Source organism: Rhinolophus sinicus, chromosome 5 (assembly GCF_057876585.1).
Source record: "Rhinolophus sinicus isolate RSI-liver-muscle chromosome 5, RSI-T2T, whole genome shotgun sequence".
NCBI lineage: Eukaryota > Metazoa > Chordata > Mammalia > Chiroptera > Rhinolophidae > Rhinolophus > Rhinolophus sinicus.
This window is the reverse complement of record NC_142505.1, coordinates 51,105,585-51,131,455: the sequence shown is the minus strand read 5'-3', so window position 1 is coordinate 51,131,455 and position 25,871 is coordinate 51,105,585. Positions and strand designations below refer to the sequence as shown.

At 37.7% G+C, this 25,871-nt stretch overlaps 1 protein-coding gene across 6 annotated transcripts in view; it reads right to left on the bottom strand.

Moving 5' to 3' along the window:
- The window catches only part of CCDC66 (coiled-coil domain containing 66), a 49,444-nt gene extending 26,121 nt beyond the window's left edge, over positions 1-23,323 (bottom strand). For 3 of the 6 annotated variants that reach the window (XM_088798509.1, XM_088798510.1, XM_088798511.1), the window contains exons 1-9: positions 23,191-23,323; positions 21,443-21,507; positions 20,752-20,777; positions 12,133-12,288; positions 9,253-9,700; positions 7,607-7,772; positions 7,315-7,418; positions 5,529-5,650; positions 4,992-5,093 (exon numbers count right to left, since the gene is read on the bottom strand). In XM_088798509.1, coding sequence (XP_088654635.1) covers positions 4,992-5,093; positions 5,529-5,650; positions 7,315-7,418; positions 7,607-7,772; positions 9,253-9,700; positions 12,133-12,288; positions 20,752-20,777; positions 21,443-21,507; positions 23,191-23,201 — 1,200 coding nt within the window. In that variant the 5' untranslated portion in view covers positions 23,202-23,323. The remainder of the gene's footprint in view (positions 1-4,991; positions 5,094-5,528; positions 5,651-7,314; positions 7,419-7,606; positions 7,773-9,252; positions 9,701-12,132; positions 12,289-20,751; positions 20,778-21,442; positions 21,508-23,190) is intronic. The other 3 variants (XM_019724214.3, XM_019724216.3, XM_074313143.2) reach the window with 2 other exon arrangements.
- Positions 23,324-25,871: the final 2,548 nt, after the last annotated feature.

The window sequence follows — 25,871 nt, the reverse complement described above, 5'->3', positions numbered from 1 at the left end:
TATTCTACTGGGTTGGGTGACCAGCTATTTTTTAAACATCTTGTCCCATTATGATAAATCCACAAAAATTCTTGCTGAATTCGGAACTGTATGCTATAATGGGCTCTCCTGGCATATGACATGGGTAAAGACGTGTTTTAAATTGTCATTTATATCCTTTTGCATGTTAGAATTATGTAATATTTTATCATAAAGTTGAAAAGTCAAAAAAGGAAAAAATACATATACATGATCCAGTTATGATTACGCATATATGAATGTCTTGGGCATTAATGCAGATCAGTGTTTGTGCAGCTACTCACTAAGGAAACAATCTAGTACCAAAGGATCCACATCAAACTCACGTACTGCACAATGACCACCCTCTCAAAATCACACACACCCCGTTAAACAAATTCAGCAAAGTTGCAGGATACAAAACCACCACAGAAAAATAATGTATCTGGGAAAAGGAAATTAAGAACACAATTCCATATATTATAGTATCAAAAATAAAATACTTAGGAATAAACAGGCAAAAGATTTATACCTTGAAAACTACAAATCATTGCTAAAGGAAATTAAAGAAGATATAAATAAATCAAAAGATATTTTGTGTTCATGGACTAGAAAACTTAGTATTATCAGGATTACCTAAAGAGATCTGTATTTTCAATGCAACCCCTATGAAAATCTCGAAGTTTTTTGCAGAAATAGAAAAATCCATCTTAAAATTCATATAGAATCTCAAGGGACCCTTAATAGCTAAAACAATATTGAAAAAGAACAAAATTGGATGACTCACACTTTCTGATTTCAAAACTTACTACAAAGGCATGGTAATCAAAACAGTGAGACAGTGGCATAGAGAGAGATGTACAGAACAATGTTATAGAATAGAGCCCAGAAATAACCCTCATATATAGTCAAAAGATTTTTGACAAAGGTGTCAAGACTATTCAGTGGGGAAAGGACAGTCTTTTCAACAAATGGGGCTGGGAAAACTGGACATCCACATGCAAAGGAATGAAGCTGGATCTTTACCTTACACTATATACCATGTTTCCCCGAAAATAAGACCTATCAGGACCATTAGCTCTAATGCATCTTTTGGAGTAAAAATTAATATAAGACCCAGTATTATTTTAATATAAGACTGGGTCTTATATAAGACTGGGTTAATATAATACAATACCAGGTGTTATATTAATTTTTGCTCCAAACAATGCATTAGAGCTGATGGTCAGTTAGGTCTTATTTTCCGAGAAACACAGTAATATAAGCACTAGTCTTATATAAGACCGGGTCTTACATGATATATGATATGATATGATATGATATATGATAGGATATGATATGATACAATACTGGGTCTTATATTAATTTTTGCTCCAAGATGCACTAGAGTTGATGATCCGGCTAGGTCTTATTTTCGGGGAAACACGGTATAAAAATTAACTCAAAAAAGATCAAAGACATAAACATAAGAGCCAAAACTATAAAACTCTAACAAGAAAACATATGGGAAAAGCCCCGTATCAGATTTGGCAATGATTCATTGGATAGGACATCAAAAGCACAGGCAGCAAAGGACAAAAGATAAAATGGACTTCAATCAAAATTAAAAACTTCTGCGCATCCAAGAACACTATTAAGTGAGTGAAAAGTCAACCCACGGAATGGGAAAAAAATACTTGCAAATATGTATCTGATAAGAGATTAATAGCCAGAATATACAAAGAACTCCTATAACTCAACAACAATTCAATAAGCAAAGGACTTATAGATATTTTTCCAAAGACGACAGAGATGGCCAATAAACACATGAAAAAATGCTCTATATCATTAATCATTAGGGACAGGCAAATCAAAACTACAATGAGATACCATTTCGCACCCATCAGTAGGGCAATTATCAAAAAAATAAAAAATGTTGGTGAGGATGTGAAGAAATTAGAACCTTGTGCTTTGCTGACGGGACTGTACAATGGTGCAACTGTGGAAAACAGTAACATAAAATCACCAAATTAAAACCAGTAAAATTTTAACATAAAGTTAAACAAAATTATCTTATGATCCAGCAATTCCACTTATGGGTATATACCCAAGAAATGAAAGCAGAAATTATTTGTACACCAATGTTCATAGCAGCATTATTCCTAATAGCCAAAAAGTGGTATTAACTCAAATGTCCATCAACATTTGGATGGCTGGATGGATGGATGAACAAAATGTAGTATTACACATACAATGGAATATCATTCAGCCTTAAAAAGAAATAACATTATGATAATTGCTACAACTTAGATGAACCCTGAAAACATTCTAAGTGAAATATGTGAGACACAAAAGGACAACTACTGTATGATTTTAAGTACCTAGAATACAGTGTTTCCTCAAAAATAAGACCTAGCTGGACAATCAGCTCTACTGCGTCTTTTGGAGCAAAAATTAATATAAGACCTGGTCTTATATTATAGTAAAATTATGGTAAAATAAGACCGGGTCTTATATTAATTTTTGCTCCAAAAGACGCAGTAAAGCTGATTGTCCGGCTAGGTCTTATTTTCGGGGAAACGTGGTAGTCACATTCATAGAGACAAAAAGTAGAACAGTGATTGCCAGGGGCTGGGGGGAGGGAGAAATGGGGAGTTATTGTTTAATGGGTACAGTTTCAGTTTGGGACGATGAAAACAAGATGGACAGTGATGATTGCGTGACAATGTAAATGTAGTAAATGCCATGGAACTTTAATCCTTAAAAATGATTAAAATGATAAATTTTATGTTGACATACATTTTGTCACAATAAGAAAAGGTGGAAAAAAAGAAATTAGGCGGAATTTTTGTCTGGACAACTGCAGAACTAGGTTTGGTGGTAGCAATGGGAAACTAACAGAATGACAGCCTCACTTTCTACTCCATGTTAGAAAGTACATTAACATATTCCCTTAAGAGTCTTTCCAGGGAGGGGCAGTCATTACAGTAAGCCAAGTTTTCATGAAAGTGAGGTATTCTCAAAAAGGCTAAGGCTGTCAATAAAATTCTTAGAAACACAAAAGGAGTTTTAAGCTGCATGGTGTAAAAGAATGTTTTGGCTGAACAATACAGGGCTGAGAATACAGGGCCATTCAACTTGGGGAGGGAGAGTGAGATTGAAAATCAAGGTGAGAGAGGAAAGGAACCTGTTGAGACCACTGACCAATCTGCTTTGTAAACTGTAACTACAGCAAACCTTTGAGGAATAGAGTGAAGAAATAAAATGGAGTCACTATAGTCAAACTGCTAAATTACTAAAATCAAGCAGGTTAAGGAATGAGGAAACAATTCTATTCTTGATTACCCCCTTCAGGGACTCTTGCACACAGACCACCTGACATCTACTATCCAGAACATCAGATGTGACCAGACCTCCTAGCACCCATCCTCCATACTGTCCAAACTGCCTGACATCTTACTGGTAAGTGTTCTGGACCGATCCTAGGGCTTAGAATGCAGAACTGATTATTCTCTAGAATGTAATTTTTACTATGAGAACTCCTTACTTTCTTCTTCAGAACACTTTTGGGTTTTTGCCTGGTTGAGTTTCTAGTTTGCAAAGCTTAAGACCCTTGAATAAATAAGCACTTGTTATATGTCAGCCACTGTTCTAAGCACTTTATAGGCATTACCTTATGTTTTAACAAAATTGGCCTTGGGGACCCTGCCTGTAACTAAATTCTCCTCTCAATTACATAAAGAGGTTAATATTCAAATAGTATAAATCGTCCTGGCTATGGGTGAGATTTCTGAAACCAACTGCTTTCTGGTATTTAAGAAGGAGGATTTTTTAAAAAATTTTTGTTTTTTATAGTTAATTCATTTTCCCTCAATAGCATCTTTCCAGTATCTTACCACATTCATACACAAATACATAAAAACTGCATTTAAATAGTGAAAGAATGAGTAAATAATCATACTCTTTAACTCTTGGTTATCCAGCCCTGAATTTAGTGTGTTTTCCCTTCTGGTCCTTCTCTCATCACCAACTCCCAGCTCTGACTCCAAAATATAAATAAATTCATAGGGTGTTTTTTTGATTATAAAAAAAAGACAGATGCTTTCGTTAAAAAAAAGAAATACACACACACACACACACACACACACACACACACACACACACACAAATGGTTATTTATTTGGAAATAAAGCCACCTCAAATGGTTAATTCTTTATTTTTATTAATGACCATATGGTACAGGTTACTCCTAGGTAATAAATGACCTAAAAAACCATGCAAATTAAGCAATAATAAATGATACACTAACATTTCACCTGATTTTTGATAACTGAAAATAGTATTTTTAATATTAAAAATTCTTCAGTCCTAATGTTGAAAAGTAAATAAGCTGATTCTCACCAACTTCACAAAGCTTCAGTGTAGTTTTTAGTAGTATCTACAAGTATCAATTTCTAAACTTTATACACTTAAAATTATCGCCCAGAAATACAAAGTTTTCCAAAATGACTTCTCTCAAAACTAATGTATTGTCTTCTAACAGTCAAAGTGCTTTGGGAACGTGGAAAAATACAATTCAGGTTTCATTCCTTTTGTTAATGTAAAATTATCAAGACTACAAAACTGTTTGATGTAGGCAAGTCAGCCCTATATGGAGTGCAACAAAGTGCCCTACAAACAATCTAACTTGGAGGGTTCCTTAAGAAATCTAACAGTACTGAGTGAAAAGGTCGACCATCAGAATCACCCCTTCAGGTTATTGTATTATTTTCAGAACACATTTGTTAAAATGTAAATGTACATTAGGAAGAAGGGATTAAATGTGTAAAAAAAATAGTTAATAACTTCTTAAAATTTAAGGAGAATAATGCACTCAGTAAAAATTAACTGGTCATTTAAAAAAAAAAAAAAGAGGAGTCCTTAGATTCACGCCTTCAAGGAAAACAGGTTATAGGAGTATAGTGATCAAGCACTAAAGGGTATCCATATTCAAAGTAATGACACTTAGGACTTACCTCTAAAATCTGGCTAGCTCTAGATAGTGAGTCCCCATCAGCCTGGACCACCGTTACCTGACTGGGAGACTGTGACAGAATGCTGGAAACACTAGTAGAAGTCTAAAAACAAGCAGAAAAACAAGGGCACTTTTTTCTTTGTCTAATATTAAACACCAGCAAAATTTGAAGGTTACCAAAGCACAACCTGAGGGACACCAGGTACGTACTCATGTTTCATTTGTTAACCTGGTAGTGGGTACCACATGGTTAGTGGTCGAATTTTGTGATCATCTAAAAAATTGCACAGTTCTTTCATACGAGTCCAAAGGAGGTACCTATGGCCTCTATACTCACCTATTAACATAGTAAGACAATTTACAGAATGCAAACAGACTAGTTGAGATCATAAATTCAAAATAACATTGTTTTCAAATACCATATGAAAAGTAAGTTTTCTAAAAAATAAATAAGCTTTATGATATGAACATGGCTTAACATTAAAACTGCAATTATGATGTCTTATGTTCCATAAGTGCTTAAATTTGATCCTCTTACCTTAGATTGGTCAAGAATTTGAAATTTTTCCCATACTATTTTATCAGTTTCAGATTTTTTCCAAGGATTATTCCATTTTTCAGAAGCTTCTTTTTCTTTCTTCTTTAAAGCAACCTGTTCATCTGTAAATAATGTCCTTTTTTAAAAAATGTACAAAAACTGTAAAAAAAATCACGTAAACAAATCATGACCTTCTTAAAGAGTACAGATTTCTACACAGATCAAAACTTTTTTAGAGAGGAGATTAACTCACAATAGAGAATTTTAAGGGATATGGAATAAAGGAAAACTTTTAATCAGAACCAAAATATGGCACAAATAGATGTAAAAATGTTTGTTTTATTATAATTATCCATAAAGAACAATGTTTTCAGAACATTTTTTTACTGTGCTAATTATTTTGAGATTTTACTGTCCTGTGGTGTTCATTCAGTTATTACTAATAGGCTTAAAAGCTAGCACTCTGGATTCAGAGAACTGTGGGGTCAAATCCAAGTTCAACCACTTCCCAGCTATGTGACTGTGGGCAAACTGCTGTTCACCTCTCTAAACCTGGTTGTTCTTCAATAAAATGAGAGTAATAATGGTGCCTATTTCAGTATAGGGCCTAGCGCAAAGTAAATATTTAATAAATGTCAACCATACTTATTCATAACTGTGGAATAGTGAAAAACCCAGTGAAAATCTTTTGTCTAACAGGCCAATATAAAAAAATTAAGCTCAAATCATCAGTAATTCTTAAAAATTGAGATATATAAATTTAAATCCCCCCAAAATTAATGAAAGCATAACTTGAACAAACAGAGATGTGCTTTTCTAATAGTATCAAGTAAAAGAAAATAAACTGCTTTTTAAGATAATAATTAAAGCATAAAACACTTCGGTCACTTCCAAGTAGTTCCATCTTACTTCAGAAGTTTGGTATTATATTTTGATAAACTACATTTGTACTGAAAGAAAATATTTAAAGCTGAACTTATGATATAACACATATCAGATCTCTAAACCTTCTTACACTGCTACCATATTTTTAATTTCTTCATTCTTCTGTTACCTTCACTTCCAATATCAATTCATTCCCTATTTCTTCTGCTCATCTCATTTTCTAGATCACCTGTCCCATCAGGGTTATGACTGCCTCACAGGAATTACCAGTTGAGTGGAGAGTGAAGCCCATCTTCACGCTCTTAGTATTGCTATTCCTAAGTACAACTGTTACTTCATGTATTTTCCAAACTCTGGACCCTAAGTCTAGTCCAAGACGTAACACGAGTTTTTCAGTTATCATCAATATTTTAAGACCCTAACAGAAGTTATAAGTTTTTCTGTTATATGTTCTAAGGCTGACAAAAAGTAATAAGCTTGCTTTTGCATGGAATATACTAATTGATATCATATTGATGATTCATTAGAACATTTTATTTTTAAAAATGAACTCAATTATTTTTAAATAAAACCATTTTTAAACCCATAGGATTTCTGTAACGGAAAAATATGAGAATGGATTCTCAGGAAATGAGAAAAGTTTAGCAATCTTTGTTTGAGCTCAAAGAGTTCCAAAATGATACTAATAGTAATGATCATCTCTGGCTTTTGGTGCACACCACAGAGTGACAAAAAGATAAAAGGGAATGTGAAACCACAAATCTTCTTATGCATTTGCAGAGAACTACTCTAGATTTCAAATATTATAAGACTTTTGATAATATCATACTGAAAGATATATTTCATCCTCTATATTCCATAAGCCAACAAAACTATAATAAAAGGTGTAATAATTACCTACCAAGCTCTTTCCTCCACTGGGCTTTTTTTGCTTCTAACAAACTTCTATCACGTTCTCTTTCCCCCAGAGTACTGAAAATGTCAGCTGGTTTCCATACATTCTCTCTAAGACAAAGCACAAAAAATAACAGAACCCTTACTATACGTTTCTATACAACTTAACTCCATAAATATTAAGTAATAAACTTTTAACTAGCTCTTAATCTTCAGAGTAAATATTTCACATGAAAGTCAAGGAAAAGCAAAACCATATTCATAAGATGGCCCCACAATAACAGATATGAGTTACATACATAGCAATTTTCTGCTCATACTGCTTAGATGTCTCCTGGTTTTTATTTAAAACAGATTTATTTTCATCTTGGACATATGAAACAGCCTCAGTTTTTTCAAGTAGTCCCATAATGTTCTCGTCCTTTGGCTGATTAGGAATACTGTTTAAATGTAGACTGTCTTGACCTGGGAGGTAAAATGAATGCTTTTAAATGAATAGACATTAAAATTATATCTAGTACGATACCTTATGTTGGCATAACTGCTATATAGTTTTAAAAACACCGCCTTCACATTACCTAATTAATTACCTCTCACAGGAATCCTTGCAGTGGGTACTACTTTTTGTCAAAAAAGGAAACTGAGCCCCTAGAGGTTAGATGGCCCAGAGGTATGGCCACAGCCATAAATTCCTGTGTCAAATAACAAACAAGCAACAACAAAATAAACCTCCATTTACTCCTGCCAACAATAAACACTTTTATAAACAATATAAATGAAAACACAAATCACAATTTTATTGAGAATAAATGTAAATAGTTTTACAAAAACCTCATTACCTTGTCCTTATGTTCTCATTTAGTTGGGAATCAGTGAAAAACTTTACCGTGGACCACTGTCTCTATGCCCCCCAGCTATAATATCTATTACAAATATTTTATACAGAACTCATATGCTTGGCTCAAAAATTAGATTCTAATTTGCTACTTAACGTGCTAGTTCTCTTAGTGAAGAGAAAGCATATCTAATATACAGGTCATAAGATCAGGTAAATTCTGCTTTTAATTTTGTTGATATTCTCTCATTATCCCTAATACGATTTTATGTTTTGTTCTCTAAGCTAGAATTCTAGCCTTAAAGACAAAATATAGCTCTCTCATTTTACAAAGAATAATCTCGACCAAGAGCAGGTAAATGACTCTAGCATCAGCAGCATCAGCACCTTGGGAGCTACCTGACCCCCAAACCATTTGTGGGGCCTCTTCCTGGTGACTGTTATTTTTAATTTAGTTCACGATTGCCTAACAAAATTTTAATGCTATTCACATATTCACAATTCCTTAGTTCATAGCTGAAATACGAAGGCTTTTAAAAACATAACATGTTTATGACTATTGAAACAGAAGGCATGTAACACTCTGCAACTCCTTTCAAGTCTGTTTTCTATTGGTTAAAAGGGCACTGTTGCCGGTCCTTAGCATGGACTGAGTCTGGAAAAGCAAAATGTGGGGACCAGGAAAAGCAACATTTTCAGCTATTCAAGACAAATCTTCACAGTAAGTTTCCATCAGTTTTCACCAGAATACTATGATTTTTAAATAACATTTTATATAATTACTTTTAATGTAAGTAAAGCCTCCTACATTCTAAAATAAGTACAATTGTGTTTTGTACTAAGATCCTTTCTAGAGTCCACAGAAACTGGGTTTCTAAAGGATATGGTACATGAGAATAATATTCTGAGCATCAACCTTAAAATATGGTATAACTATAAAAAGTAATTTTGCATACGAATGTTCTTCAAAAGAATCATTATTTTAAAAAATTGTTACACATTAAAATAGAATTTGAGAGGCACAGTTACGTAAAATCCAATGAACCTAAAATTCTAAAACACTTTATATTCATAAAATTAATATGAATTAAAACTTTAGAAAAATCTTACTTGTTTTCTCCTCCTTTCCACTCTCAGTCAGGGAAATAGATCTAGTTCCTTGGTTTACAGTCATCAAAATCTGTTGTAGTTGGTCTTGGGTTAGACATACCAAACTACTCTTCACATTTTCACTTGTGATGTGTTTTTTGCAAGGCTTCTGTTTAGCTACTACAGATGTATTTACAGTGTTTCTAGTCTTCTGTATATTAGGGGTTGCAGGTGAAATCTCTTTCTGGATATGAAGACAGTCTTTATCTGCATACTGCTTGCATAAGTCCTTAGTGGGTGAAAAAGTCATACTATCCTTTTCACCTTTTGCCAGTGAAGTTTCTGAACCAATTCTCTTCTTTTGCAAAAGTTTTTCACTCCTGATACAAGTCTTTTGTGTTGATTTTAGAATGAATCCAGTCTGTTTTGTTCTTAAAGGACATTTTGCAATCTTGGTCTTATTTCCCATCTGTTAAAACACCAAAAATTTATTCTTTATAACAGCCCAAGAAAAATTGACAATTATCTTTATATAATCTGTGATAAGTCAGGCCTCTAAACTCTTTTCCATTTTGCCAATATATACATAAGAAACTGACATTTAACCTTTGCATATCTTCATCTGAAAGCTTCATCACGTGGCAATTATTTTATTCAGGATAATGAAGAACACAGAACTTTTATGCTAGTTGTTACAGGACATCTCCACTTTTATGATTGCAACACCCACATTACCTCTTTTCTTTAAAGGCATCTATAGACTCATAGGTTACTAGCCCTTATTCCTTGATGAACTTATTAGCTCGTGGGTCATCATCCCTCTCCCTAACATGACTCCTGTCTTAATTATTGGTGTTGTCATACCCACATAGATCATTCTTCCCCCATGCTACCTCAGTTACTCATTTCCTTAGTGATATCTTATACTGACCTTGTAATTATCCATAACTGCAATCCCTCCATAAGCTCAATTTCAAGCACTGCACAATGACCACCACCACTTCCTATTTTTTGCAGCTTAACTTTCTCTTGTATTTGAGTTCCAACAATTCTTTGAATCTGCTGGGCACTATAATCTGTTGATCCTACCGCCATCTTCTTGTCCTCGCTTCCCTCCTCACCAATCTTAAATTCCATCATCAACCAAAATTATCATGGTCTTCCACTCTCAACTCTTCTGCTCTATGTGACAGTCCCTTGGCAAATCCCAACCCTGGGAAAATCTAACTTGTCAGCTACTCTGCCTGCATCCGAGGAGAAAACACACAGTCACAACATCTGGATTCATCTTAAATACATACCCAAGAACAACAAATGGGCTCTTCATGCTAACTGGCAGTCAGGCACAATTTCCCAAGTTCATTTACTCTCACTCTTTCTTTTAGCAACAATTTCAACTTTCTCCTGTTTCCCAAAACTCTCTCTTTCATACTCATTCTCAGCTGAAGACCTTGATTAATATTTCACTGAAAATCTTATAGAGGGGCATTCAGAAAAAAACTTTAAGTTTCCACCACCAAATTGGTACGAGCATCTGTACCCATACAAACTGCTTGCCCTCCTCCTAGTACATATTCCCGTAACCCTCTCTCAAGGATCTCTAGCAACCCTTTGCTTTCTCCTGAATCATCACTATTTCTTTTCTGCTGGTTCACAAAATCTTTTTTACCATCTTAAAAAATACTTGATCCCGCTTTCTCCTCTAATCTCCTAGAATTCTATTCCAACCAAACTTTCACCCATACCACCCCACCAAAACTGCTCAAAGTCACCAACAATTTCTACATTAGCTGCTAAATTCAATGACTGCGTCTCAAATCCTCATCTGACTGGACCTATTAGCAGCATCTGACACAGTAATTATTCCTTCCATTTTGAAACACTTTCTCTACTTCAATTCCAGGACTCCACCGTCCCGGTTTTCCTTCTCAGTATTGACTGGCTCCTCCTTTTCTCCAGCATTCTAGAAGTTGTAGTGCCCTGGGCACAGTCCCAAGATCTCTTCTTTACAATCCCCAATTCACTTGGTAATTTCATTTACTCTTGTGGTTCTATATGTTATCCACATGCTGACAACTCTCAAACCTGTGTCTCCAGGATGGTTCTCTCCCTTAAATTCAGGTTCCATCTGCCTAGCCAACACTTCCATTGGGTTTCTAATAGACACTTCAATCTTAACATGTCCAAAACTGAATTCCTGATCTCCCTCTTGCCCCTAAATAACTTTCTCCATTCACAGTCTTTCCCATTTCAGTTACTCATGCCCCAAATTTTGGAATTATCATTGAATACTCTCATGCGCCTCACTGAACTTGTCATCAAACCTTGTTTTTGCTCCATCTTCAAAATACATCCTTAATCTGACACTCCTGAACACCTCTTGCCACCCTTCTGCCCCAGGCCATTAGCTCTTACCTGAGTCACTGAAAAGCCTTCTGACTGGTTTTCCTGCTTCTCGCCTTGCCCCTCAGTCTATACTCTCAACCCAGCAACCACAGTGATGACCTTAACATGTAAGTCGGATCATGTCACTTTCTTCAAGTTTCCAATGGCTTCCCATCTTACTGGAGGAAGAAAAGCTGCTCTTATCTGATCTCCAATCTCATTTTCTATCTCTTAGCCTCCCACCACATGGGCTTCTGGTTTATTCCATGAATTCAACAAGACCTCCTCCAGTCTTAGACCTTAGCACTAGTCAATCCCTCTACCTGAGAAATTCTTCCTTCAGGTTCTACATGGCTCATTCACTCACCTCCTTCAAATCTTTGCTCCAATATCACCGGCCCAATGGGCTCTTCTCTGACCATCCTATTTAAAACTGCTGTTTCCTGCTCTACGCTCACTCCCACCTCACTACCACTCCCTTTTCCCAAGGATGCTGTGCCCCTAAAGTGATTGTACCTCTTCCCTTTCTCTTTTATTTTTCTCTGTTGCCGTTTTAGTCTTGTAATATTCTATTACTATTTTGCTTATTGTCTGCCCATCCCACCCCTTTTTTAATGTACACTCCACAGGGCAGATTTTTGTCTGCTTTGTCCACTGCTGTATTCCCAGGACCTGGAACAGTGAGTAGAACAGAGTATGTGTTCAGTAAATTTTTGTTGAACGACTGTCCTCAACTATGCCATTTTAAAGACTGAATTCTTTCTCTCCCCCGCCCCCCCAAATTAGCTCCCCTTTCCAAAATATCCCATTTCTTTGGCTCCGTAGTTCTAATCTCTCAGACCAGTAGCCTCGGAATCATCTTTGGCTCTTTCTCCTCCTTTAGCTTACCAGCAAGTACTGGTCATGTCTTCCTTCCAAACATTTTTCTCACCATTTAAACGACAATATGCCTAAATTCAGGTTTTCATTACTAGATCACAGCCTATCTCAAATCTATCCCATTTAATCCACTGTACACTTCTGTAAACCCAACTAACCTAAAATAATTCAACAGTCTTTCAATCAATATTAAGTGTTGCTTTTATGTGCTCATCAGTATGGGAAAAAGTGTTGGAGGTGTGAAGTTAAATAAGATTGCTGCTGTAGGGAGTGGGGTAGATGCCACATGGCTTTCATCTGGCTTATCATATCCCAACTTTGTTTTTCAATAAATTATATAACACTTTGACCAATCAGCCAATCACATTTTGCCCTACTTTTCAAAATATATTGTAGAATCAATATTATCCCACTCACCTTACTACAACCTATCTCTTCCTGGCTTTAGGCTTTCCATAATACCAATACCATAATCTAAAATGTCTTTTTACCCTCCCATCCCTGTGGCTATTTTAATATAACTAATTCTATAATTGAGAAGAGGCAAACTCAAATACCTACTGTAAATTAGGCTGGGTGGGAACTAGGATAAACTAAAGAGCACTTTTTCCATCCAAAGGAGGCAGACACTACTCAGAACCAGCCCACACTGCCAAAAAGGAATCTGAGTCTACTTGCTAGATCATCCAATATTTCAAAAGAACCACGAATACCAGATTTTACATCAAATTTTCCAACTTTTAGACACTGGCAATTCATTCCAGTTTTTGAAAACCACTGTGTGGATTAAGCAAATTCTCAGCATACTGCATATGGCTTACACAGCTGAGCCCTACCACCTCAGTCAGTCTCCAACGACTACAGCTCCTACTAATCTCACTCTTCTTTAACTTATACTGGCCTTTTTTGGGTCATTAACAGTTGAGCATTTCATTTCTCTAATCAGATTCTCATTCAAACTGCGAAGAAGTGTCGATTTCTCTTGCAAGTCTCTCATTTCTGTCCCCTTCCTTCCATTCTGCTAGCCACCATACAAGTGCAGGACCTCATAAGACTCTCCCTGGACTACAGTAATTGACTTTTAAGTGGTCTCCCTGCTGTGATAATGTGCTTCACAGGGCAGCCTGAAGACTTACAACACAATTAAATCATATCTAGTCTGCTTTTCAAAAATTCTTTAATACTCCCTACATGCACATCAAGTCAGTTCAAATGACTACACATTTAAACTCTCCATGACTGTAACTTCACTAAGTTTTATGTGGTACACTTCCCCGAGGTACAGACTATTCCCCAAATTTTGCCCACCATTTTCTGTGAGCTTAGAATACACTTCCCTACTTCTTTTACTATAAATATTTTCCTCATCTTTTAAGTTCGAATTAAAATGTCACCTCATTTATGAACCACTCCCTCATCTTTTCAAGCCACAAAGAGCTGCTCTTTCCAATGTTTTCTCCTTTGTATAACCCTACTATGACACACATTTTATTCCACTTGTACTATATAGTTATTTACCTGACTGATACCCTCACTTCCAAGAAACAGGAACTAGGTTTTACTCTTTTTTCCCCCTCTTACAGTCACAGAACAAATAAAGCCAAGGATAGAGCTCTATAAACATACTGGAATTTTACAGCAGCAGTGAATCCTGTTAAACAGATACCTACTAATTGGAGCTCTAATTTAACTAGAATTATTTTGCCTCAAACACTTACATCAGAAATAATATACAGAAAAGGTCTTTTAAAAATATTTATTTAATAAAGGGGGGGTGGGAAATGACCTGTTATGAGGTCACTATACATTCCGCTAAACTCTGAATACTTTTTGTAGCTCAACACCAAAGAAAAACAATGAAAGGAAGCAGTAAAAAATTATGAACTACAAAATAAATATTCAATTATGTTTAGGTTACTTAATAAGAAAAAGCAATCTAGCCAAATCATTTCCCAAGTGTTTCTGGATAAGGTGAATTTTAATAGATTAAAAAGGGCCTTTAGGTCAAAAACATTTTTATGTAGCATGTTGCTCTTTTACCTAGTTTTAATTCTACCAAATTTTTCATGATATAAAGACAGTGTCCAATGTAGTTGTTGAATATTATCTGCTTTTACAATTTTTATGAGGCCATTCTTTAGTGTGTCACTACTCTGATTCTCACATGCAAAAATACCTGTAAAAAATTTTTAATGTTTTATATCTCAAATAATTTGTGAGATAATTCTAAGAGTTTAGAACTCACAAATTACTCATGACACTGAATCATTAATATTTCTTTCATTTCTCTTCCTATAAGCTTAAGAAATAAGACTGGTAACCACCTTTACTTACTTTACATTCATCACCACATATTGAAGAAACATGCAGATTTTAATAGAATTAAGAAAGTACTCTGACCACATGTTAAACTTGATGATGATTAGTTAGAGTTCAGCTGTGCTTAAAGAGCACACAATGAAGATGACAGTAATTCAACCTCTGAGGAAGGAGCAAAACAGAACTATACCGTTTCCCCGAAAATAAGACCTAGCCAGACCATCAGCTCTAATGCATCTTTTGGAACAAAAATTAATATAAGACATAATATGATATAATATAATACCGAGTCTTATATTAATTTTTGCTCCAAAACACATATTAGAGCTGATGGTCCGGCTAGGTCTTATTTTCGGGAAAACACGGTAGGTAGGTGTTGTAGTCATTCAGGAGCTTACTCCTGTAGAAAGGAAAAAAGCACTGTGGAGCTCTAGTCAAGATGGGACAATAGGTGAAAACTGTGCTGGCCTCCTTCCACGTTCACATCAAATTTAAAACTAAACTACAGAAAACCATCATTGAGAATTGCCTAAAGTCTAGCTGAACAGAAATCCTATTACTAAGGATATACAGAAGAAGCCATATCGAGAATAGTTGAAGGGGTGGCGAGGCAGAAAAGGGCTGGTCTCACATGTGGCTGTTAAAAATCAGGTGGGTTATCTTAGCTGTGGAGGTCCCCCCTGAGGAGCAAGGGGTCTCAGACTCACACCAGGTTTCCCAACCCAGGGTTCCAGTGCCAGAAAGAGAAGTCCCCATAACTTCTGGATGTAAAAACCAGCAGAGATTATGGATGAGTGAGACAGAGGGCTGCTGGAGTCCCAGGCATTCCTCTAAAAGGGCCTGCACACAAACTTCCTCACTGACAGACTCACTCTGAGATCCAGCACTGGGGCAGCAGCTTGAAAAGCACCAGTGACATACAGGGAGGAACTGAATTATCTGGCTTCAAGGCGAGGGCTGCAGGGGATGCTTTCTCCTGGACAGAGTGCTGGTAGAAGCCATTGTTTGTTGAGCCCTCACCTCTCCCACCGTGCAGACGCAGGCAGACACCCTAATAGGAGCCTCCATTAACCCAACAAACACTGTTCATCTTGCCTGGTGATTCTGAGACCCTGCCCCACCCAACTTGTGGACACACCCAACTTGTGGACCCACGCAAGCTGATTCCACTGGCTTTTCCATCCAAACGGCCTATCTCGGATCATGCTGTTGACTTTCCTAATCGCTCCAAGATTCACAAACACCAAACAAGCAGCAGCTGGCCTCAGGTCTCAAGATCACAGCTTGGCCTCTCCCAGGCACCTCCAAGCCCAGCATGGGTGGCTGCCATCTACGAATTGCTTTGTGGCTCATGCCAGATGACCCTGCGCAGGGCACGGGCTGCAGCTGAAGTTGGCCTGCAGCAAGGCTCCTCCCAAGGGGCCCCAATACCAACATACCAGGTGGCCAGCTTCAGAACACACCAGAGCACCACCTAACTACCTCCACAAACTACACATCCAAAGGGGAAACTGGGTAGGTACCATAGCCCCGCTAAGGCAAATCCTGCTCCATAGGGTCAGCCCTTGCACAACAGCTCCTCCACCATAGTCACATCCAGTCCTCACAGTCTACCCTGAGGGTCAATCCCTCCCACTGTGTTCCAACAGCAATCAAGGCTCAACTACAAGAGGAGTGCACACACAAGCCACACAAGGGACACACCTGGAGCACCAGGTTCATCTGACCAGGGAGACTAAGCCCCACAGGATGTCAACTACATAAGGCCACTCTACCAAGACCAGGAGACATAGCAGCCCTACCTAATACATAGAAACTAACACAGGGAGGCAGCCAAAATGAGGAGACAAAGAAAGAAACATCTCCCAAATGAAAGACATAACAAAACTCTGGAAAAAGAACTAAATAGAGACAAGCAATCTACGAGATGCAGAGTTCAAAACACTGTTTATAAGGATGCTCAATGATCTCAGTGAGAACTTCAACAAAGATATAGGAAACATAAAAATGGAGATAGAAAACATAAAAAACAACCACTCAGAAATGAAAAATACAGTAACTGAAATGAAGAATACATTACAGGAAATGAACAGTAGATTAGATGAAGCAGAGGATTGAATCAGCAATTTGAAAGATAAGGAGGCAAAAAACACCCAACCAAAACAGCAAAAAAAAAACAAAAAACCAAAAAAACACCAAAAACATGAGGACAGTTTAAGGGACCTCTGGGACAATATCAAGTGTACCAACATTTGCATCATAGGGGTACCAAAAGGAGAAGAGAGCAAGGAATTGAAAACCATTTGAAGAAATAATGACTAAAAACTTCCCTAACCTGGCAAAGGAAATAGACATGCAAGCCCAGGTAGCACAGAGTTGCAAACAAGATGAACCCAAAGAGGCCCACATTCAAGACAAATCATAATTAAAATGCCAAAGGTTAAAGTGATTTTTTTAAAGCAGTTAAGAGAAAGGCAGTTAGTTACCTAAGGGAGCTCCCATAAGACTGTCAGCTGATTTCTCAACAGAAAGTTTGCAGACCAGAAGGGACTGGCACAACATATTCAAAGTGATGAAAAGCAAGGACCTACAAGCAAGATTATTCTACCCAGCAAAGCTATCATTTAGAATCGAAGGAGAGCTAGCTTCTCAGACAAGAAAAAGCTAAAGGAGTTCATCAACACCAAATTAGTATTACAAGAAATGTGAAAGGGACTTCTTTAAGGAAAAAAGATAAAAAATAGGAATAACAAAATGGCACCAACTACATTATTTATCAACAGTTTGTAAATGTAAATGGATTAAATGCTCCAATCAAAAGACATAGGGTGGTGAATGGATAAGAAAATTAAGACCTTCACACATGCAGCCTACAAGACACTCACTTCTGATCGAAAGACACACAGACTCAAAGTAAAGGGATGGAAAAAGACATTTTATGAAAATGGAAACAACAAAAAAGGTGGGGTGGCAATACTTATTCCAGACAAAACAAACTTTAAAAAAAGTCTGTAACAAGAGACAAAGAAGGATCTAGTAATTATACTTCTTGTTATTTATCCGAAGAAACCCAAACCACTAATTCGAAAAGACATTATGCTTCCATATGTTCATTGCAGCATTACTTACAATAGCCAAGAAATGGACACCACCTAAGTATCCTCAATTGATGACTGAATAAAGAAGTGGTGCATATTTACAATGGAACATTACTCAGCCATCAACAACATGGATGGACCTAGAGGGTATTATGCTGAGTGAAATTAAGTCAGACAGTGAAAGACAAATACCATATGATTTAACTTACATGTGGAATCTAAAAAAATAAACAAACAGAAGCAAACTCATAGATAAGAGAACCCTTTGATGGTTGCCAGATGAGAGGGAAGGTTGGGAGGATGGGTGAAGGGAGAGAAGGGATTAAGAGGTACAAACTGGTAGTTACAAAATAGTCATGGAGATGTAAAGTACAGCATAGGGAATACAGTCAGTAATACTGTAATTACTATGTATGGTGTCAGATGGATACTTGATTTATTGGGGTGATTAGTAAGTTACATAAATGTCTACCATGTTTCCCCGAAAATAAGACCGGACAATCAGCTCTAATGTGTCTTTTTGGAACAAAAATTATTATAAGACCCAGTCTTATTTTATTATAAGAGCAGGTATACTAATATAAAATAATATACAATACAATATAACATAATATATAATACCAGGTCTTATATTAATTTTTGCTCCAAAAGACGCATTAGAGCTGATTGTCCAGCTCGGTGTTATTTTCGGGGAAACAGGGTAATCACTATGTTGGTACACCTAAAACTGATATAATATTGCATGACAATCGTAACTGAAAAATAAAAATTATATTTAAAAATTGTATATATTTAGGATACAACTTGATGATCTTAATATAGGGAAGGGGCATAAGGACTATTTTTAAAGAAGGAACTAGGAGGTTGGATTCCAAGCCTGCTGCCTGTGTGCTGCCAGACGCAGAACTCAGGCAGAATGTAAGCAATCACACAGAACAGACCACCAGAAGCCTACTGAGTAGAGATTCCATTATGGCCATTCCCGTAATTAAACCTATTACAACTAGCCACAGGCTGTACCTTACAAAAGTTAAAGGTAAACCTGCCCCTATTCCTCTTATACCTTGCAGAAATTCCCCATACCAAGAAGTTTCCCATGGAAACAAGAAACACGCTGGTTTCCCAGCGGAGAGGATGGAGGGGGTCTCTCTTACACTAGCAATTAGAGGGTTGCCTTTCTTTTCTTACCTCTCTGCTAAAACAACTTACTTTCACTTTAAACTAGAGTGGTTCACATTTGAATTCGTTCCTACGTGAAGCCAAGAACCTTGTTAGTTCAGGGTTTGAGTCACCACTTTGGGGACTCACCCCCACCACAATCAATCTAATTAACGTATCCATTACCTCACAGTTACCATTCATCAGTATTTTGGAGTCCCAAAAGCAAGAGGGATAAAGCCAAACAATTTGCTTTAAAACAGTAAATCATTTAAGTTCAACATCAGCTGAGGCATAATAGTTACTCTGGAAAGAAAAATCCTAGAATAAAATATCCCTAGACCACCAGTAGAATTTTGTAATGATGCTACGAAAAAGTCTAAGACTAGTAACTTTGTTTATTATAGGCATGAAAGGGTATCTCCAGATGTTCTAAATTGATTAAAAAGACAATGAAATGTCTTCACAAATGTGGTGAATATAGCAAATCCATTAAGGACATCAATGGAAGAGGAAACACGTGAAAGAGAATAGAGGCCAGGGGAAGATAGAAATCAACTATTACAAATAGCTTTTTATCTAGGAGCTTGAAAGGGAGCACTGTTTGTTAATGTGACGCAAATAAAAATACTTGCAGTATTTTAATAGGACAGGGTCAGGAAAAAACGTACAATCTGTATTCTGGTACTAAGGGAACATACAAGGTATATAACTATATATCATATATATAGAAATAATTTTTACAGGTAGTTTGTGGAATTACTCTGATCATCATCACCCATTTATCAAGTGATTGATATGCTGGGTACTCAAGCAACTTCTTCACCTTGATTAAACCTGGAAGAAATAGCAAAACCATCAAGGGTTCAGAGTTGAAGAGAAAAGTGCCACTCATCCACAATAGGATCTATTCAAAGATGTGCAAGAAAGCCTTTAAGACGCAGGAAAGATAGAAAAAAAAAAAGTGGCTACAGTAAGTTATGGAAGAGCAGAGTAGAAATTTCTGCTGATGTTAACCTAAAAATGGAAAAAGAAATAAGGAACAACAAAAAAAAAGCAGTGGTATCAAACATTTTTTAAAGTGGTAATGTAACTTTGTAGAAAAAGTTACTATGGGTTCCTGATAAAGAAAAATAACTTAAAAGGAAATTTATCATTAAGTTCAAATGTGATCTCTTAAAGGAAAAAGCTAAATGCATGTAAGAACTTATGAATTCAATACCCTTTTAGAGTGGGAAAGTGGAATTTGAGGATGAAAAAAATTTTTTTTGTTTTAAAGTCTAAATATCCAATTTTAAACATCTTTGGGAACTGTGCTCCCCAGTACAATAGCTAATAAATTTAAATAAAATTAAAAATTCACTTCCTTAGTCAAACTAGCTACCTTTCAAGTGCTCAATAATCACACACAGCTAGTGGCTGGCTACTATATTGCACAGCAATGATTTTAGAACATTTCTATCATGGCAAAAAGCTTTACTAGATAGCACTGATCTAGGAAAAAAGGTTCTAAAAGGCTTTTTGAACAGCAAAATTATGATTCATTTCTGTGAAAGGACCATCCTGAAACCAAGGGAACGTCTCACCATCATTCCAAACACCTTATAATATTTTGACAGGAATTATTTCCAAATCATATTTTACATTTGAAAACAGATCAGGTCAAAGTCATTTGTCTTACCTTCACAGAAATTTTTGATTTACGTTCTACAAAAGAAAACAAAAATTACTAAACTATCAACCAAAAACATACTAAGGCAGTCACAAAAGAAAATTTTAATTAGCATTATCTTAAGAATTTATCAATTAGAAATATTAACCCCCAAAACATTAACTTTAGATCCTGAGTGTTCTTTAACAGTATGGTTCAAGTATTTTGATTTCATGTTTATTTTCCAAGGTAAGACTATAAACAGATCAGGGAAAAAGAAAATGCGAATGAGAAGACTACCAAAGTAATTAGTTTTAAAACTGATAGTACTAAAAATGACTTTAGCAATTGTGCTCCTACTATAAATTTAATTTTCTCAAACAATACATTCTTTACATGCACAAAACATAATGACATGCTTCACCTAGATTATTAATTAGGCAATATGGATATTTGCTACATGTAAATATAATGAAGGGATGTATCACACATGAAATATATTGGGACATTAAATTTTATGAATAAATACTGACAGTGGTAAGCAGTGATGTAATATGACTTAACTTGGCAAAAAATAAATTTGAGGAAGTCAGAGGAAACAGCTTTTTCAAAGTACCATTCAAATATCAATCTATTACAAGCAGAAAGTCTGTTAATCTAGTATAAATTTTAGGGAGGAATCAAAAAAGTTAACATTTTAGATTCCGGTAACACAGCATACCATATGGAGACAATATTAGCTTGGTTTTTCCATCCAATAATTCAGTTTCAAGCTTTAAACCATCTCTGCAAAATAAAAGAGAGTTGTAATTTTAAGAAATAGCAACATTTTAAATAGCCAGAAATGCTCATTTGAACCTTTCAAGTAAATCTGTTCTTTTGAATTTATACATGAATCTTGTAAATATGAAACCATTCTTTTAATTAAAAACATTTTTCAATCTAAGATAAAAATGAAAACTACAAGGAGAAAATTTTTTAAACTTTCCAACACTAAGAATTTATCTTTAGCCTGAAATTTCATTTTGTTACTGGTAAGCAACAAATTAATTCAGTTATCATACCGTCATTTAACTCTTGTAACTCTAGACTGAAAAACATGCTGATATCAAAACTCCTCACCTAAGTTAAAGGAGCAAAACATATCTACCATTTATTAGTTTCATAACGATCTTATGACTAACACATTCTATGGCGTATCTAGAGCATTATTTGAAAATGAGCTATGATATTGCCACCGGGATTATCCACTGCTTGAGCATAGAGTTCTACTCTATTTTGAAGATTTCAACTAATACATATTCACATTTAGTGACACTTTTGTTACTATTAGAACAATAAATCTATAATAAACTTTGGCAGCTATAATTTATTTGTGCATGTCAACTCAAAGAGCACAAAGTAACAGAAGACACTGCCAAAGAACTTTGTACATCTGTTAAGGTCCTAATAAAAATCCTCTAAAAACAAAAATAGTGGTCCACACAGTTATTTCACTGTTTAAGTAAAAAAAGAAAGGGGGGGGGGGAGGGCAAAAGTGACTTCCAAGAGACAAAATTAAATCCAACGGGCCAAAAAAAGAGAAAGGGTGGGAAAAGTCTGATTAGGAACATGAAACTTGAGGTGTCGCTAAAGTAGGGGAAATCAAGTTAGCTTAACATGTTTATAAAAACACTGGAAAGAATGGGTTTCAAGGTCTTCCCTGTTGGAGGAATACGAACAGTTCCTGTTTATGTTGGTGAAACTTAAAAAAAGACCTTGACTGAAACAGCAAATTTTGTCTGTTTAGCACTGCTGCAGTGTAAATGCCTTCAGGCACAGGCTGTGTTACATATTTTTATATCCCTAAATACTAGAGCACAATTTATTTGCTAAACGATGTGCAAATAGTCTGAGTTTGGTGACTTTCATCTTCTTAAAATATTACAATTCCCAGTAACGAAAGCCATGCAAGTCCTTTTTATTTACTGAACCACTACTGAACGAGAGCCTATAAAGTGCCAGGCACTGGTACCACTGTGATTCCCTAAGAAGCATCAGTTCCATACAGGGCGGGCGCTAAACTCATAGGCGCTCCGTCAATCTGCAAAGATTCCAAAGAGACGGTCGCCAAGAACCAGGGGCCTGGGCCAGGATTTCTCCCTGGGAAGGCGCTAAGCTTTATCGCTTCATCTGCCCTCACGGTTTATCTCCTCTCGTCCTTCTCCGCCCTGAGGTAAATGAGCCGGCGGAACGGAGATCATCAGTTTTAATTCGAATGAAGGGAAAAGCAAGGGGTACGGGGAGGGGAGGGGGGGGCCTGGGGGGTGGTAAAGGACGATCCGGCCCCCTGGCCCCCTCCACCCAAAGAGAGCCCGGCACTGCCGCTTGAGGCGGGGCATGCCTGGAAGGTTCTCCGCGAAGGATTCCAAGGGCCCATCCCGCCTCACCCTCCACCCGCTGAAGCCCACCTTTCTCGCCCCAGCTTACCCCAGGTTCATGGCCTGACCTCTCGCTCCCTCCACTGGACGCTCAAGCCCCTTGTGTACGTCGGTTGCCGCTGCCGATCAACAAGCTCTACGCCGATTGGATACAACGATGCCGGTGAGCTGGAGGAGACGATCAATCAGTGCTGGGCTTGCTTGTGGGTGCGCTCATCGGGGGCGGGGCTGCAGGGGTGACAGGCTTTCTTAGCCAGGCCCGGGCTCGGGGTCCCGACACCTGCATGGTAGAGGCCTGCCTTCGGGCCTCGAAGTTGTATCCTCCCAGAGTTCACAGGGAATCCTCAGAAAAGTGCCTCAGCTCAGGCTGAAGTGGCAAAAATAGAAACAAAAAACATAAACGTTTTTAGGAAATTAACATCTTCTGTATTTTGCATTTGGAAGAGATGCTTATTTTGGTATAAAGTAGATGTGGGGATGGGTTCTGGGGAGAAACTCCTAGAGCGAGTACAGGTTATGTCTTATTTCTTGCCGTGACCTCAGCATTAAGCATACCACATTGTAGCTCTTTTTTAAATAGCAGCAATAATCACAAGTGCTCAATAAATTTAGCTCTTATGTGCCAGACAAGTATCTGAGCGCCTTAAGTTTATTATTTAAGCTTTAGAACATCCTTGAGGCACAGAAAGGTGAAGTAACTTGTCCAAAGTCACTCTGACTATCAAGCAATCTAACACCAGAGCCCCTGTTCCAATCTAGTGTTATATGAGCCTAACTCCTGTTTATCCTTTATATCTCAATTTAAACTTCACTTTCTTTACGAAGCTCCTCTGGAACCCACTCGTGGGGAAACCAGACACCCATTCTCTGAACTCCGCAAATGCTGCCCTTTCAATCAGGATACTAATACTTTTAAGATGTTGTCATGTGGGATGTCATGAGGGGTCTCTGGTCCCGCTCCCCACATAAGAACGCAGGACATGGTGAGGCCAAAAAGGAAACCAATGGAGCCATAGATAGGGGATTCATACCACTATTTCTCCCAGGTGGCTGGGTTGGAGACACAGGAAGCAGGAGCCGCACTATCCACAATCTGCCATCCTCTTCTCTGCCAACCAACCTCACTTGCTAACTGCTATCCGCGCTTGCTAGCTTAGCCATGGCAGTTACATCAGTGGCTAATTGGCTAACTGGTTACAGCTGATGGCCAATCAGTCACAGGTAGTGGCCATCTATTACCTGAGCCAGCACCTTTCCACGTGAGGCTGAAAGCCTAGAAACTGCTCTCTGGGACTCTGAACCCACAATATTATGTCAGAATGAGCGTCACAGGGGCAGACAATTGATATCATACATCTTTATATCCATAGCACCTGGCACTGAGCAGTATAGACAGTAAATGTTTCTTAAATAAATGAACAGCAAAAATAAAAAATGCCAACAACTTTATTAACTTTGACTGAATTGTATTTCATGATGAGCTTGTCCCTAGATTACAATGCAGTTACTGAAAGTTCACAATTTTTTTCATCTGCTCTTACGATATTTATACAAACTATAGTTGTAATAAATTAGGCACATTGAATTCTCTTGGTACATTGAGTGAAAATTCAAAGAGATCTTTCAGGAATCACTTATGTCATGCAAGGTGACATGCGGGGTCTCTGGTCCCACTCCCCACGTAAGAACGCAGGATATGGTGAGGCCAAAAAGGAACACACATGGAGCCACAGATAGGGGAGTCATACCACTATAGTCTCGCTGGCGGCTGGGTTGGAGACACAGGAAGTAGGAGCCACACTATCTGCAACCTGCCGTCCACTTCTGTCTGCCAACCAACCTCACTTGCTAGCTGCAATCCACCGTGCTAACTGCAATCTGCTCCTGCCAGTTCAGTCACCATCCTCTTGCTATCCTTCATTTCCTGCTAGCGTAGCCATGGTAGTTATATTAGTGGCCAGTGGCTCACTGGTTAGAGCTGACAGCCAACTAGCCACAGCTGATAACCATCCAATCACAGTTGATGGCCATTTACTACCGGGGCCAGAACCTTTCCATGTGAGGCCGAGAGCCTGAAAACTGCACTCCTGGCTCTGTCCCCACACTCCAGCCCTACAGGGTCTTGCCTCACAATCTACACGACAAGCATCTTCTGCGAGGGGCCCTGTGTGAGGAGCCTGGAGGTGAATGTAATATCCTGGACACAGCCAGGCTCTCTGGGCAGAGCCAGGGTTTCTCAGGGCACCACCAATCGTTCTGGGCACAGCCAGACTTCCTTTGCTTCTTAGGGTACCACCAGTCTCCCTGGGCACAGCCAGGGCCTCTCGGGCACTGCCACTCTCTCTGGGCACTGCCAGACTTCCTGGACTGAGCCAGGGCTCTCAAGGCACTGCCACTCTCTCTGGGCCTCTCAGGGTACTGTGCTGGAACAACAGCAACTCACAGTGAAGGTGCTTACATATTCTCGATGGCGGCCAGTGAAGACACACACAAAAAAATCCTCCAGTTCCATTACATTGTGGTATGTTCCCAAGCAGTCAAGCGGTCCATTAAATTAGGGATAGAAGGCAATTCCCCATAGTCTATAGTCATTCGCCAGGGCTGTCCTGGGGGTGAGGAATGACCTTGACCTCACCCTCATCTCCCACGGAGGACTCAGTAAGCATTTCCTCCTGGGACTACAAGTCCTGCATCCGGGCTGCCTCAGCAAGAACTTCCCAGCCCACAGGG